The sequence below is a fragment of the Rana temporaria genome, chromosome 6 (genome assembly GCF_905171775.1).
Source record: "Rana temporaria chromosome 6, aRanTem1.1, whole genome shotgun sequence".
NCBI lineage: Eukaryota > Metazoa > Chordata > Amphibia > Anura > Ranidae > Rana > Rana temporaria.
In genome coordinates this window covers 102,581,576-102,594,927 of record NC_053494.1, presented here as the reverse complement: position 1 = coordinate 102,594,927, position 13,352 = coordinate 102,581,576, and the positions used below count along the sequence as shown (strand labels likewise).

The window sequence follows — 13,352 nt, the reverse complement described above, 5'->3', positions numbered from 1 at the left end:
ACTAGCACAAAGGTGTCTGATTGCTTAATGTTAAAAATAATACATTACTTATTTTTCTCTTCAACAAATTATCTGCTCAGAGCCAGTGCCCCCGTAAAAGCTTTTGGCATTTTTCATAGCACAGTTGATAACCAAATGGAATGCAAGTAACCATTGACATGATGACATGATGTGACATGATATGATAGCTTGTAGTCTGCAGTCACATCATGCAATGTTCTTATGTCCATGGGAAATGCCTGACCCCACTTAGATAGCATATGTAGCAGGGAATACTGTTTAGGCCGAAAATCAGGAAACATCCGCCATTGTTGTATATATTCCCCCTCGTCCTACATAAGCAGGAATGTTCTGTTTTGTAGTTATGTCACATATGTGCTGTATATTCAACAACTGCCCTCTATGGTCTATACACAAAATATTACATATAATATAAAAGCTTTTAAGGTCTAGTCAATATATACATATATACTGTATGTCTATGTCTATACAGTAAAACCTTGGTTTGAGAGTAACTTAGTTTGAGAGCGTTTTGCAAAATAAGCAAAATGTTTTAATACATTTTGCCTTGATATACAAGCGATGTCTTGATATAAGAGTAGCGTCATGTCACAACTGAGTATAAAAAAGAAGAGAGGAGCCTCTAAGGCCCCGTACACACGACCGAGTTTCTCGGCAGAATTCAGCCAGAAACTCGGTCGGAGCTGAATTCTGCCGAGAAACCCGGCCGTGTATACACTTTCGGCCGAGGAAGCCGACGAGGATTTTGGCGAGGAAATAGAGAACATGTTCTCTATTTCCTCGTTGTTCAATGGGAAATTTCGGCTCGCCGAGATCCTCGGCGGCTTCACAAGGAACTCGACGGGCAAAACGATGTGTTTTGCCTGTCGAGTTCCTGGGACGTGTGTACGGGGCCTCAGTGTAGTAATATGGTTACATTTAATAAAGGTACAACATTTAGCAACTTATTGCTACACTTAGAGGAGCCTCTCTTCTCTTTTATACCCTGTAAAATAAATGCTTCGATATACAAGTGCTTTGGATTACAAGCATGTTTCTGGAACAAATTATGCTCACAAACCAAGGTTTTACTGTATAACTATAATCCTAGAACTATTGCTCTCACTCCAATGTTCATGGCGATATACGTCACATGTGTGGTGCAATCGTGATTTACAGTCACATGCATTTGTATTCAGATGTGTGCATGGGGTGACGGGGGTGCTTTTTATGTTTTTGATTTTTTTTTACCACTTTTCTTAATACATTTTTTTACTTAACTTTATCGCTGTCACAAGGTGGCTAACAAGTCCCCTATGTGATAGTATGGCCATTCATTGTATGGTAAAAGTGACCATGTGGCTCTATATGAAAGTCAAGAATCATCTGAAAAATTCAATGCCAAGCTCATAGCTGTAGTTATAAACGGACCTTGGTAGACAAGGGGTTAATGTATGCACTGATAGCATCAATTCACAGGTGGCATTACTGCACACATCAGATACATTTACTGCATGCATGTGATGTTGTCCATGTTCATTGTTCTGTGATTTTTTTAGGCATATTGATTGTAAAGTGAACATTGCACTTTGCTCCCATAAAAGACCGCTAGCTTCAGGCACTTAATAACTAAGATTTAATGAGATGCTTATTGAGGAGAGGTGGAAAAGATAACTCTTCCTGAGGATTCATTTCATGGGGAAAAACAGTTCCAGGCTAATGCAATTTAATTGTTTTAGTGACACTGAACATCTTTGATGTGAAAATGATCATTGGATAAATTAATAACAAGAAGTACAATAAATATTGTGGCTTTGTGAATTGAGCTAATTGTCAGAAAACTAAATAGTAATCTACAGTATATGTAAGGCGGGTAATATATTTGGAATAACCTATAGTAAGCCATAGGTGGTCATGCTATGAATGTGAATCAAAAATTTTTTTTATGAAAAAGAAAACAAACCAGACAGACACTGGCACAGCAACTAATCATACTGCTCCTTGTCCGACAGCGTCCTAGCAACACGTGATGCTGTATATCTATATGTCATTGGTTTCTAAGACAAAGGCAAAAGGGCCATTGAGCAGCATTAGTTGTTAGGTTCAGGCAGATGCCTGTGTATACAGGGTAACATTACTGAGCTGCAATGAGGGCAGGGTTTTCCGAACAAGGTGGTTGCTTTACTTTGCCTCATTGGTGGCACGGCCCTGCATGGATTTTTAAAACAGATGTGAAACGGATGGGAATAGAAACTGTGTTCACAGTAGGCCCATGCTGGTTACCACCACTGTTGCACTTTACTGCACTTGTAAACATGCACAGTAGGTCACATCATGTAAATGCCAAAGATCCTCCATGACAGACAGGTAAGCTTCTTAAGTACTTGGTCATGGGATATAGAACACACAACCCAGCAGAGGAGATCTTTTGGTAGCCTCTCTGTGCTGGTGCATTATGTGTGTTCGTGAGTTTTACTGATAAGGTGGAACACTATAGGTCAGGGGTGCCCAACCTTTTGAAGAGTGAGGGCCACTTAAGCGAACTGGTAACTGGTCGCGGGCCACATTAAGCAGAGTAGGAGGATGACTGGTCCATGTCCACGGACACAGCCCACTCTACTCTACGGTCCCTCTGATCCAATCCGATCTGCCCAGACAGAAGGGGGCAGATCCCTTTCTATTTTTTTTTAGGTAGGCGGGTGTAAACAGACACAAATCTGTTTACATCTGCTGCTCCATATAGGAGAATAGCAAGTCCATTTGGGTCGGACCGACCATGTGAAAGGAGCCTAAGGCTGCTTTTACACTGATGCGCTGCGATTTGCCCAAATCCGCGGGTGCAGCAGAGTGCACTTGTGGATTTTCTGCTGGTTAGCTGCACTTTGCCGTAAACTTCTATTATATCCTGCAGGTGTGGCGCACTTTCTGAAAGCGCAACAAAGCTGCAGAAGTCTATCGCTCAGTGCAGGTAACCCGCATCTGCACTGCACCTGTGGATCAGTTTGAAAGCAGCCCAGTAACCACTGCAGAACAGATATACTCATATATACTGTGAATTTAGTAGTATGCTTACCGTTAATAACCGTCTTCCATTCAGGTATCGCCGACTGTTGCTGTTCCAGGCAGAGTCCTTTTGGTATCACTCTGCCTGTGACAGGAGCGGGCGCTATACAGGAAGCATTGTCTTATGTGGCTCTGCTCTGCAGCCACTTGCTTCCTCTACCAGCGGCTTCATTCACAAAATTGCTGCTCTGGGATGGCGGTTGGCAACCCGTGATCTGGGCTTGCCAACCTGCCATCCCAGAGAACGAGGTCGAGGGCCACATCAGAGGTCTCCGCAGGCCACATGTGGCCCCCGGGCCACTGGTTGGGCACCCCTGCTATAGGTGGACATTAAAGTGGTGGCCCTTTCCAAAATTTGCATCATATAGGTTTACCTACGCCTTTGTTTGTATAGGTTGTCTAGCTCTAATTTAAACCCAAGAAAAAACATCATAGTGCTTTAAAAGGAGCTTTTTATACATTTACAAAAAGTGCTGAATACATGTAATATATGTAATAAATGATTATATTTGTTAAATGCAGTCACGCACTTCAGGAGGAGGAGGAAAATCATCAGATGAGGCGGTTTACGAAGTTTCGGCAGATATCCTGAGTAAACTCCCTATGAATTTTGACACGGAAGCTGCAATGAGACGTTATCCGACCACTTACGCCCAAAGTATGAATACAGTATTGGTTCAGGAAATGGGTCGATTCAATAAATTACTAATCACTATTAGAGATTCGTGTATCAATATACAGAAAGCAATAAAGGTATGTATAGGAAAAAATTCATAAGTTAATGTATTTCTGTGATTGAATTGCACATCATACATGGAGGTATTAGATATACACTCACTGGCCACTTTATTAGGTACACCTGTTCACACACAACCATCTCTAGGGTTTAGAGAATGGTCTGCAAGAGAGAAAATATTCAGTGAGCGGTAGTAGTGTCAGAAGATAATGGGCAGACTGGTTCAAGATGATAGAAAGACTATTTCAGCAGGATAATGCACCTGGTCACAAAGCTCAAATCATCTCAAACTGATTTCTTGGCCATGACAATGAGTTCACTATACTCCAATGGCCTCCACAGTCACCAGATCTCAATCCAATAGAGCACCTTTTGGGATGTGGTGGAGCGGGAGTTTCGCATCATGGATGTGCACCCGACAAATCTGCAGCAACTGCTTGATGCTATAGACCAAAATCTCTGAGGAATGTTTTCAACACCTTATTGAATTTATGCCATGAAGAATTAAAGTGGAGTCCCACCCAGAAATGGTATGTCCGCAGATCGGATTCCTTCCCCCCTCCGGTGCCACATTTGGCATCTTTCAGGTGAAAGGGGGAGCATATACCTGTCAAATCTAGGTACTTGCTCCCACTTCTGTGCAACGAACTACGCAATGTCTGACCCCTCCTCCTTGCCCCCGCTGCCTTCTGGGAGACACAGGTCCCAGAAGACAGAAGGGACCATTCAGAACACGCAGCGTGACTCGCACATGCTCAGTAGTAAACGCTGTGAAGCCGCAAGGCCCTTAATAATGATGCAGGGGCCTGTACCTGGAGCTGAGGGACTTTAGGTGCCGACATCACGGGCTCCCTGGACAGGTAAGTGTCCTTATATTAAAATTCAGCAGCTACAGTATTTGAACAGAACTCTACAGAACTCTGCTTTAAGGCAAAAGGGGGTCTAATCTGATACTAGCAAGGTGTACATTATAAAGTGTCTGTGAGTGTATATAATAGACTGTAGTAGGAAACAGTTTGTGTAATGCTACTGGTTACATGGTTACAGTCTGTAAACCTAAATTCTAAAGGCATGACAGTGTGTACCAACTAGCTGTAATGCATGCCTTATAAAATAAAAATGGAGGCCAACTACATTATTTTATCATCTATTCAGTTTTTGCAACTCTGCCTCCTATTACCCAAAGTATTTAAAGTACAGATGTACCTTTTAACAATACTAAGCCAGGCCATAGAATGTTGCAGGAAGGAAAATCACTCAGTTCCCCCATTAACACAGTCAGTATTGTATCCCTCCCTAGTGTGTTCTCCAGGGGAGCCGTCCGTGCTAGCGGTCCGTGATTATTGCTAGTTAGAAATTCAAGATGCTGGTTGTACCTTAGTCGATCATTGGATGGACTTGGGTACAATCAGCCTGCCCATACGTACATGGATCGAATCTTGGCAATCCCTGCTGAACCGGCCGAGATTCACACCATCTATGGACTCCTTAATGCTAATCATCCTCCTAGTCCTCCTGGACTAATCCACACTGAAACCTCACACTGCATCTGCATATCTTATGCTGCGTACACACAATTGGAAATTCCAACAACAAAACCGTTGATTCTTTTTTTTTTTTTCGATGGAATTTTGGCTCAAACTTGTCTTGCATACACATGGTCACACCAAATTCCGACTGTCAAGAACGCGGTGACGTACAACACTACGACGAGCCGAGAAAAATGAAGTTCAATTCTTCTGAGCATGCGTCGACTTGATTCCGAGCATCGGAATTTCCAACAAGAACTTTTCTTTTTGTAAAAATTTGAGAACCAGCTCTCAAAATTTTCTTGATGGAAATTCCAACAGAAAAATTCAGTTGAAGCCTACTACATACGGTCGGAATTTATGACAAAAAGCTCACATAGGACTTTTCTTGTCGGAATTTCCGATCGTATGTATGCGGCATTAAGCCACAGTCAAGTTCTTTTTTACTATTGGTCACACCTGCACCATGAACCCTCATAGATCAGGAATGGGCCATATTGCAAGCGTCTCTTTTATGTCTTTTATGGTGGCATGAAATTTACGTAAACTTTCTTATACATTTAAAAGGGTTGTAAAGGTTAGTTTTTTATTTTCTAAATAGGTTCCTTTAAGCTAGTACATTGTTGGTTCACTTACCGTTATCTTCCATTTCCCTTTTAAATGTTTTTTTTCTTTGTTTTCTTTGTCTGAATTTCTCACTTCCTGTTCCTCCTCAGTAAGCTGTTCTGGCTGACGAACCCCCAGCCAAAACAGCTAGGATGATGGGGGCAAGCTTACTGAGAAGAAACAGGAAGTGAGAAGTTCAGAAAAAGAAAAAAAAACATTTAGAAGGGAAATCGAAGGAAAAGGTAAGTGAACCAACACTAGCTTAAAGGAACCTATTTAGAAAATAAAAAATGAACCTTTACAACCACTTTGAGTATTGTTAATTCTACTTTGGTAATAAAAAATAACCTAGTTGCAGTACTATTAGTAATGGAATAAACAGGTGGATTTTAATGGCAAAAGTCTCAGCGTGTGCACATAATGCTCAATAAAAGCGTATTTCTGAACACAATTCTCCAATTTGTCAGGTTGGTGTAGTTTTATGATAATTAAAGCGGATACTCAGCCTCAAAGTAATCACCCCTCCTGTCCACCCCTCCTCTGGTCCTTTGCATAAATTGCAGTTTTTTTCTTTTGTTTATATAACTTTTTGTTTTTAACCCCCCCCCCCCCCCGCACATCATTCACCTAAGCAAATTACATGCACTATACACCTTTAGCACCATCTAATGTATGCTAGAAATCAGTGTAGTGTGTGTTAGAAGTTAGAGTAGGTAAAACATAGTTTAACTCAGGGCTCAGCCTGAGCTATGAAATCTGGGTCAGGGTTTACTAAGATTCAGGGCTGGGTGACTCATCCTGGCAGCTCTCTGGTGCCTCCCCCTGGTCTAGAAGATTAGAGAATCTTCTAGAATTAGAGGGCGAAGGTTAGGAGGAGCTACCTTGAACTTTTATGGAGCCCCAGCCAATCCTCAGAGGTAGGCTTGCAGGGGCTGAAGACCACTCCAAAAATAGACATGAGCCATGCCAGCAGGGCAGTTGGGTGAAAAATGGAGATGCAGTGTCGAGGAGGCAATCGGTGACCCCCAGGGGTGCCCCCTAGTCTGGGGGGTGTCCTGCCTTGGGCCAGGGCTCGGGTGCTGGAAGGATCACTCTAAAACACAAAGGAGGAGGCTTTCCAGGAGGCATGGAAGCAAGAGAGGACAAGGTGAGTAGATTAACACTGTGGGGACTAACAAGGAGAGAGGCTGCCACAAGTAGCCAGTCTCCCTGAAGACAGCGGTGTGCTAAAGTCTTCATTCCTTCCCTGACAGATCTCCTGAGAGTCAGCTGGGTGGGCTGGTGAAGATTCAGTCGGGAGGACTGGTGTAAGAGTTAACCTGGAGGGCTGATGAAAGGGGCAGCTGCAGCCAGGTGGTTGGCAGTGCCTAAAGAGGTGGTGCTGGGATCACTGGCCACAGAGGAAGAGTTATAAGCTGTTTCACTATATCTTTGCTACACAAAAAGGGGATATGAGTTCCTGCCTGTAAAGGGCCATTGCTAATCTGACTGGGAGCCTGTCAGATCATCTCTAAAGTGATTCAGGTGGAACAAGCAAGTGCTGTTCTCTCCCCTTGTTAGTCCCCACAGTGTTGATCTACTCACCCTGTACTCTCTTGCTCCCATGCCTCCGGGAAAGCCTCCTCTTTTATGTTTAGAGGAAATTGAATGAGACTGTATATAGGAAGATGTCCCTGAAGTTTTGCTGAAGTCAAGTGGGCATCCCATAACCTCCCATTTCTATCCAAGTTATTAACCCTCAGTAAACAAAAAACAAAGTTACGGACTGTTCCCTGGGTGTTTGTGAAAATTCGGTGTGCCTGGCTGTGCAGGAGTGGGGGATCCAAGTTCATCAGCAGTCCCTACCAGGGTGTGCTACACACCATTTGGCGCCTGTGATATGCATGTCACATATCCCAAGAGGTAGAGCCTTTTTTAATCATTAAGGAAGGAGCGGGCAGGCCTAGTGGCACATCGAGGGGTGCACCGGCTGAACCTGGAAGAGCTGGCAGCCTCCAGATGATGCCACACAACAACATGGCTCCACAGGACCAAGGGGTGGCAGAATAGAAGAGGATCCATGCAAGACAACACTAGATCCACTGGCTGGATGAGTATCTAAATTGTGTAAAAAACACCTATTGGTAGGCAGGGGTTTAAAAACAAAATGGGCGGGGGGGGGGGGGGAAGATCCGTTCTTATGCCTCATACACACGATCGGTTTTCCCGACGAGAAAACTGCCATTGTTTAGATTGGTCGGGAAAATCAGTCATGTGTATGCTCCATAGCAGTTTTCCCAACGAGAAAACTGCCCGCAAAAAGATTCGAAGCTGCTCTATTTTTTCCGTCATGTTTCCCATCAGTCTTTTTCTCATCGCGAAAACCGCTCGTGCGCATGCTTTTCCGAGGGGGAAAAAAACACGCATTCGCTCAGAATCAAGTATGAGACGGGAGCGCTCGTTCTGGTGAAACTAGCGTTTCGTAATGGAGATAGCACATTTGTCACGCTGTAACGGACTGAAAAGCACAAAGACTGAAAAGCACAAATCGTCTCTCACCAAACTTTTACTAACACGAGGATCAGCAAAAGCAGCCCAAAGGGTGGCTCCATTTGAATGAAACTTCCCTTTTATAGTCCCGTTGTACGTGTTGTACGTCACCTTGGTCGAGCATTTTTTTTGACTGAACGTGTGTATGCAAGGCAGGCTTGAGAAGAATCACGTCAGGAAAAACGTTGGGTTTTGGCATGTCAGGAAAACCAGTCGTGTGTACAGGGTATTAGTCTGTTTCAGTGTTTTGATGTTGTTTTCTAGCTTTTTATAAACAGCTTGGTTAAATCTGAACTTCAGACTTATAGCTAAATACTCAGATGAAAGACATCAATGAGAGAGGTTTTACCTGCCAAAGGATTTGCACTTCTGTCCACCCACAGCTCTATCACACACCACAACACTATCTAGCAAAGGAGGGGAGCTTGACCTTTCACTGCTACAATTTCTCTTTAACTTACAGCTCCCCTCCCTACCCTTACCCTATGTGTGGCCAGTGAAAAGAGAAGCAGCAGACTGCTGAGCGCCTCTCATGCTGCTGTATTCTCCAATCAGAATGCTCCTTGCACTAGTGATGCACAACTGACTTGTTCTATGTGCTGCTTCTCCCTCACTCTTCCTGAGCAGATGAGAGGCTGATGCAAAGTCAAATTGTGGCACAGTGCTTGCCTTTTAAAAGACGCATTTAATGATGTATTAAAGATTACAGAGCTGCATTCATTGAGTCCTTTACATCTGCCTGTGGTTCAGCTTTAAGAATATATTTGTCACTTCATAGCATAAGGGTTTGCGATTAGAATTCCTTGTAAATGTAAAGATGTTGTTTTTTTAGGCAAGGGGAATGTGCTTGTACTCTTGTCTATAACCAATCTTTAACAATTTTTGTAAATTGGTGGCTGTTTCAATCAGGGTTTGGTGGTTATGTCTGCGGATTTGGAAGAAGTAGTTATGAGCATATTAAAAGGAAAGATTCCTGGAATGTGGATGAAGAAATCGTACCCAAGTCTCAAACCTCTTGGCAGTTATGTTAATGATTTTCTTGCAAGGCTAAAATTTCTACAGGTAAGAGAATTAACATCAACACTTCTTGATTACAGACAAAAACGTAAGCTAATTTTAATTACATCAGCCTTCTAGCCTAATTATAGGACAATTACACTTTACAGAAATTTTTCTTTGAAATGGTATTCTAACAGAAAAAAACAACGCAACAAAATTAAGACAATTATTAGGCTGCCCATATACTGTATACAGTAGACCTAATATTAATTACCAGTGGCGGCCCGTCCATAGGGGGCGCATTGAACGCCACCCACACTATCCATGCGTCCGGCCTTAATCTAAATGCAGAGCGCTGTGCCCTAAGCCCACCCAGTTGTGGGATAACAGCAAATGAATATTCAATATTGTCTTCCTGCTTCTCCTCCTGGCAAATCAGAAAGCAGGTCCCGAGACCTGATTGGCCGAGAGGAGAAGTGGCTGTATTGACCATGCAGGGGGGGGCATGTATGGCGCTCAGTACCGAGGGTGCATATAGCGGGGAAGGGGGAGCTGGGGCTGCTGCAGCTGGTGTGCCATGTGCTGGGTGGGGCAGCTCATCCTGTTCATCTGAGTGATCACTTTCCAGAGAAGGGGGGCTCATTGTGTTACCTAATAAATCACATCAGAGGTGCAGTGCGGAGTGATCAATGAATGGAAATGTTGCAACTTCATTCCCTGTCCCCTACAGGGGGTCTGCCTACTCCCTGGGGGGGGGGGGGTTATTGATGTAGTTAGTTGGTGAGTGAGCCACCCTCTCCAGCTTGTGATCATTCTCAGCCTGTGCACTGGCTGTGTCACAGGAGACACAGTAGTTAACATCTACCTTAAGTATGTTAGGTATAGAGACAGGTAAGATAAGATGGTAGTTGTCCTATATCTCTTGTACATGGCAAAATATAGCCGTGTACCACCCAGATCAGCAAATCTCTGCAGCGGGCATGACCAAGTGTTTATGATCAGCCACAGATAGGAATCCATTTTATGCTATTCAGCACTGCGTTGAATGATAATAAAAAGGAGGGTGGTGGCGCTGTCTTTTCTTTCCCCTTCCACTAAGAGGTAGTAACTAGGCTGACCACTTACACAATTTATATTGCTAAGAAAGCGACTTCCGAGCCAGGATCAGCAATAGATGTATCTGGTAAATATGCCCCTGATATCACACACAGGGATAAGTGATGTGAAATATCTGAAGCGTTAATACAGTGTAAATGTGCACAAGGGTGAGGCATGCCCCAGGGGCTGCTATCTAGCCAATAGATATATATATAAATAATATATAGTATAATAATATACAGTGGTATATAATTGTAGTATGTAAGTGTGAATATAAATGCGCAAATTATGCGCTATAATAACTTAAATAAGTGCAATACTTGTGTGTTTATGAATACACAAAAAATACACAAAAATTAAATATGTCAACACAAGGTGCACCAAGTACAAGTGTGCCACCAATAATATCAAACACAGTAAGACTGCTGCCTGCGAAATTATGAACATAAAGTCCTAAACGTGTTTGTGATCCAAAAGTTCAGACATGGATTAAATTAAATTAATTAAATAAAATTGTATATAACAGCATCAGCATTGAAGATGTGACAGTCCAAAACCGCATATAAGTTCCATCCAACCGGTTATCTTGGTGCAATATATATCACAAAAATCCATGACTGATCAATGCTGATGCTGTTATATGCAATTTTATTTATTTATTTTTTTAATTTAATCCATGTCTGAACTTTTGTATCACAAACACGTTTAGGACTTTATGTTCATAATTTTACAGGCAGCAGTCTTACTGTGTTTGATATTATTGGTGGCACACTTGTACTTGGTGCACCTTGTGTTGACATATTTCATTTTTGTGTATTTTTTGTGTATTCATACACACACAAGTATTGCACTTATTATTTAAGTTATTATAGCGCATAATTTGCGCATTTATACTCACACTTACATACTACACTTATATACCATTGTATATTATTATACTATATATTATTTATATATATATATATCTCTTGGCTAGATAGCAGCCCCTGGGGCATGCCTCACCCTTGTGCACATTTACACTGTATTAACGCATATTAACGCGTCAGATATTTCACATCACTTATCCCTGTGTGTGATATCACGGGTATATTTACCAGATACATCTATTGCTGATCCTGGCTCGGAAGTCGCTTTCTTAGCAGTATAGATTGGTGACTTCTTGTGTAAGTGGTCAGCCCAGGTACTACCTCTTAGTGGAAGGGGAAAAAAAAGACAGCGCCATCCCCCTCCTTTTTATTATCATTCTACTTGTTATATGCTCTCTTTAGGGGGAACATAGTAGAGGGGGCTGCAGTCTTACAATAAGCCACTCCTAAGCGCAGGTTCTCCATCTTATACATTCAGCACTGCGTTGCTTTAACTGACAATTGCACCGTTGTGCAGCGTTGTACCCAAATAAAATGTATGTCCTTTTTTCCCACAAATAGAGTCTTCTTTTGGTGGTATTTGTTTGCGTCCCCCCCCCCCCCAAGGAGTTTGCCTTAGGATATTTTATCTGTGTTTGGCAAGCCAGATAGTTTTTAAATAGGAACTTTAAAATTATTAAATGATTGGTACCTTACCACTGTATTATAGACCCTCTAAGACCTTTAGCTGCATAGCTCAACAGTCTGCTAGAGTATGGATTGAAATGACGTTACAAGTCACTTGAGAGCCACAAAGTGTGTATAGGGACATGCCACTGCTCACGGTGCCATCCTCTGATCTTTGTGCGTGGAAATGTCAGTAGTAGTATTGAAGTAAGAACTGTCTATTGTGTATATAAAATATAAAGAAGCCCTTACTGTGTACACAGGAAGAGAAACCACACAGACTAAATAGTTCCAAGAAAGTTGTCTATTCTACTACTCTACATTTGATTGTTAAGCGATAAAGTCAGATCACAATTTAATTGGTTGAGACAAATTACAAATATATGTCTAACAAGCATGGTCACTCCTGGCTGTATGCATGGCAGAGCCCTAATAATAGCATCATGGGCCACTGGGCAAAGTAATACACTGGGTCCCTGCAAGCATTCCCCAATTACACACCTACTCAAGAATGAAAGTATAAATAGTTGACAGATTTGAACATATATTTCTTAGTACTTTCAATAAAATAGATTTTAAAACAATAAGAAAACATGCCATAAATCAAAGGCTAATCAACACAAATACCCAACATACAAAGTTTTGAAAAACAAAAATTTGAGCCTATACACAATACAGACACAAAATACACATCTGTCTACATCCGCCGCTTTATAGAGGGCAATGGATGGTCTGGTTGGGTCTGCCTAAAAGACAGACAAACCTGATTGGATTGACCCCTGTGAAGAGTACTTTCGTTGACAAGACAACAGCTGTGGATGGACACATGCTGCAGCCATGATGCTTTGCTTTGTGACTACAGCAATAATTATACCCCCAGTTGCATTTGGCGGGCACTACTGCTCACCGATTGTAACTTATTCAAATAAAAGGGCCCGTGCTGCAACTTCCACACAACTGCGTGTAATGCGTGTGGTCATGGTGTGGGTGATGCGGCCTTTAAGGTGTTAAAACAGCTGGTGAGGAGGCGACATATAGCCCTCTTACCGCTTAGCAAATACCTTTTCAAAAGGAGTGGCAGTTTTGTGCAGTCAGAGGCTCAGAGCAGCAGAGGCCAGTGGGGGACCTATGCATTTTTTATAATATGGGGGGTGTTTGGACAGTGTACTCACGCATCAATTTTGTAGCCTATAGTGCAGTGGTTCTCAACCTTTCTAGTGCCATGACCCCTTGATAAAATTTCCCAAGTTGTTGGGACCC

General features: G+C 42.4%; 1 protein-coding gene across 1 annotated transcript in view; it reads left to right on the top strand.

The window, feature by feature from the left end:
* DNAH7 (dynein axonemal heavy chain 7) overlaps positions 1 to 13,352 on the top strand; it is a 438,794-nt gene that overhangs the window by 395,386 nt on the left and 30,056 nt on the right. Inside the window, exons 61-62 of the mRNA XM_040357086.1 lie at positions 3,586 to 3,816; positions 9,373 to 9,525. Coding sequence (XP_040213020.1) covers positions 3,586 to 3,816; positions 9,373 to 9,525 — 384 coding nt within the window. The remainder of the gene's footprint in view (positions 1 to 3,585; positions 3,817 to 9,372; positions 9,526 to 13,352) is intronic.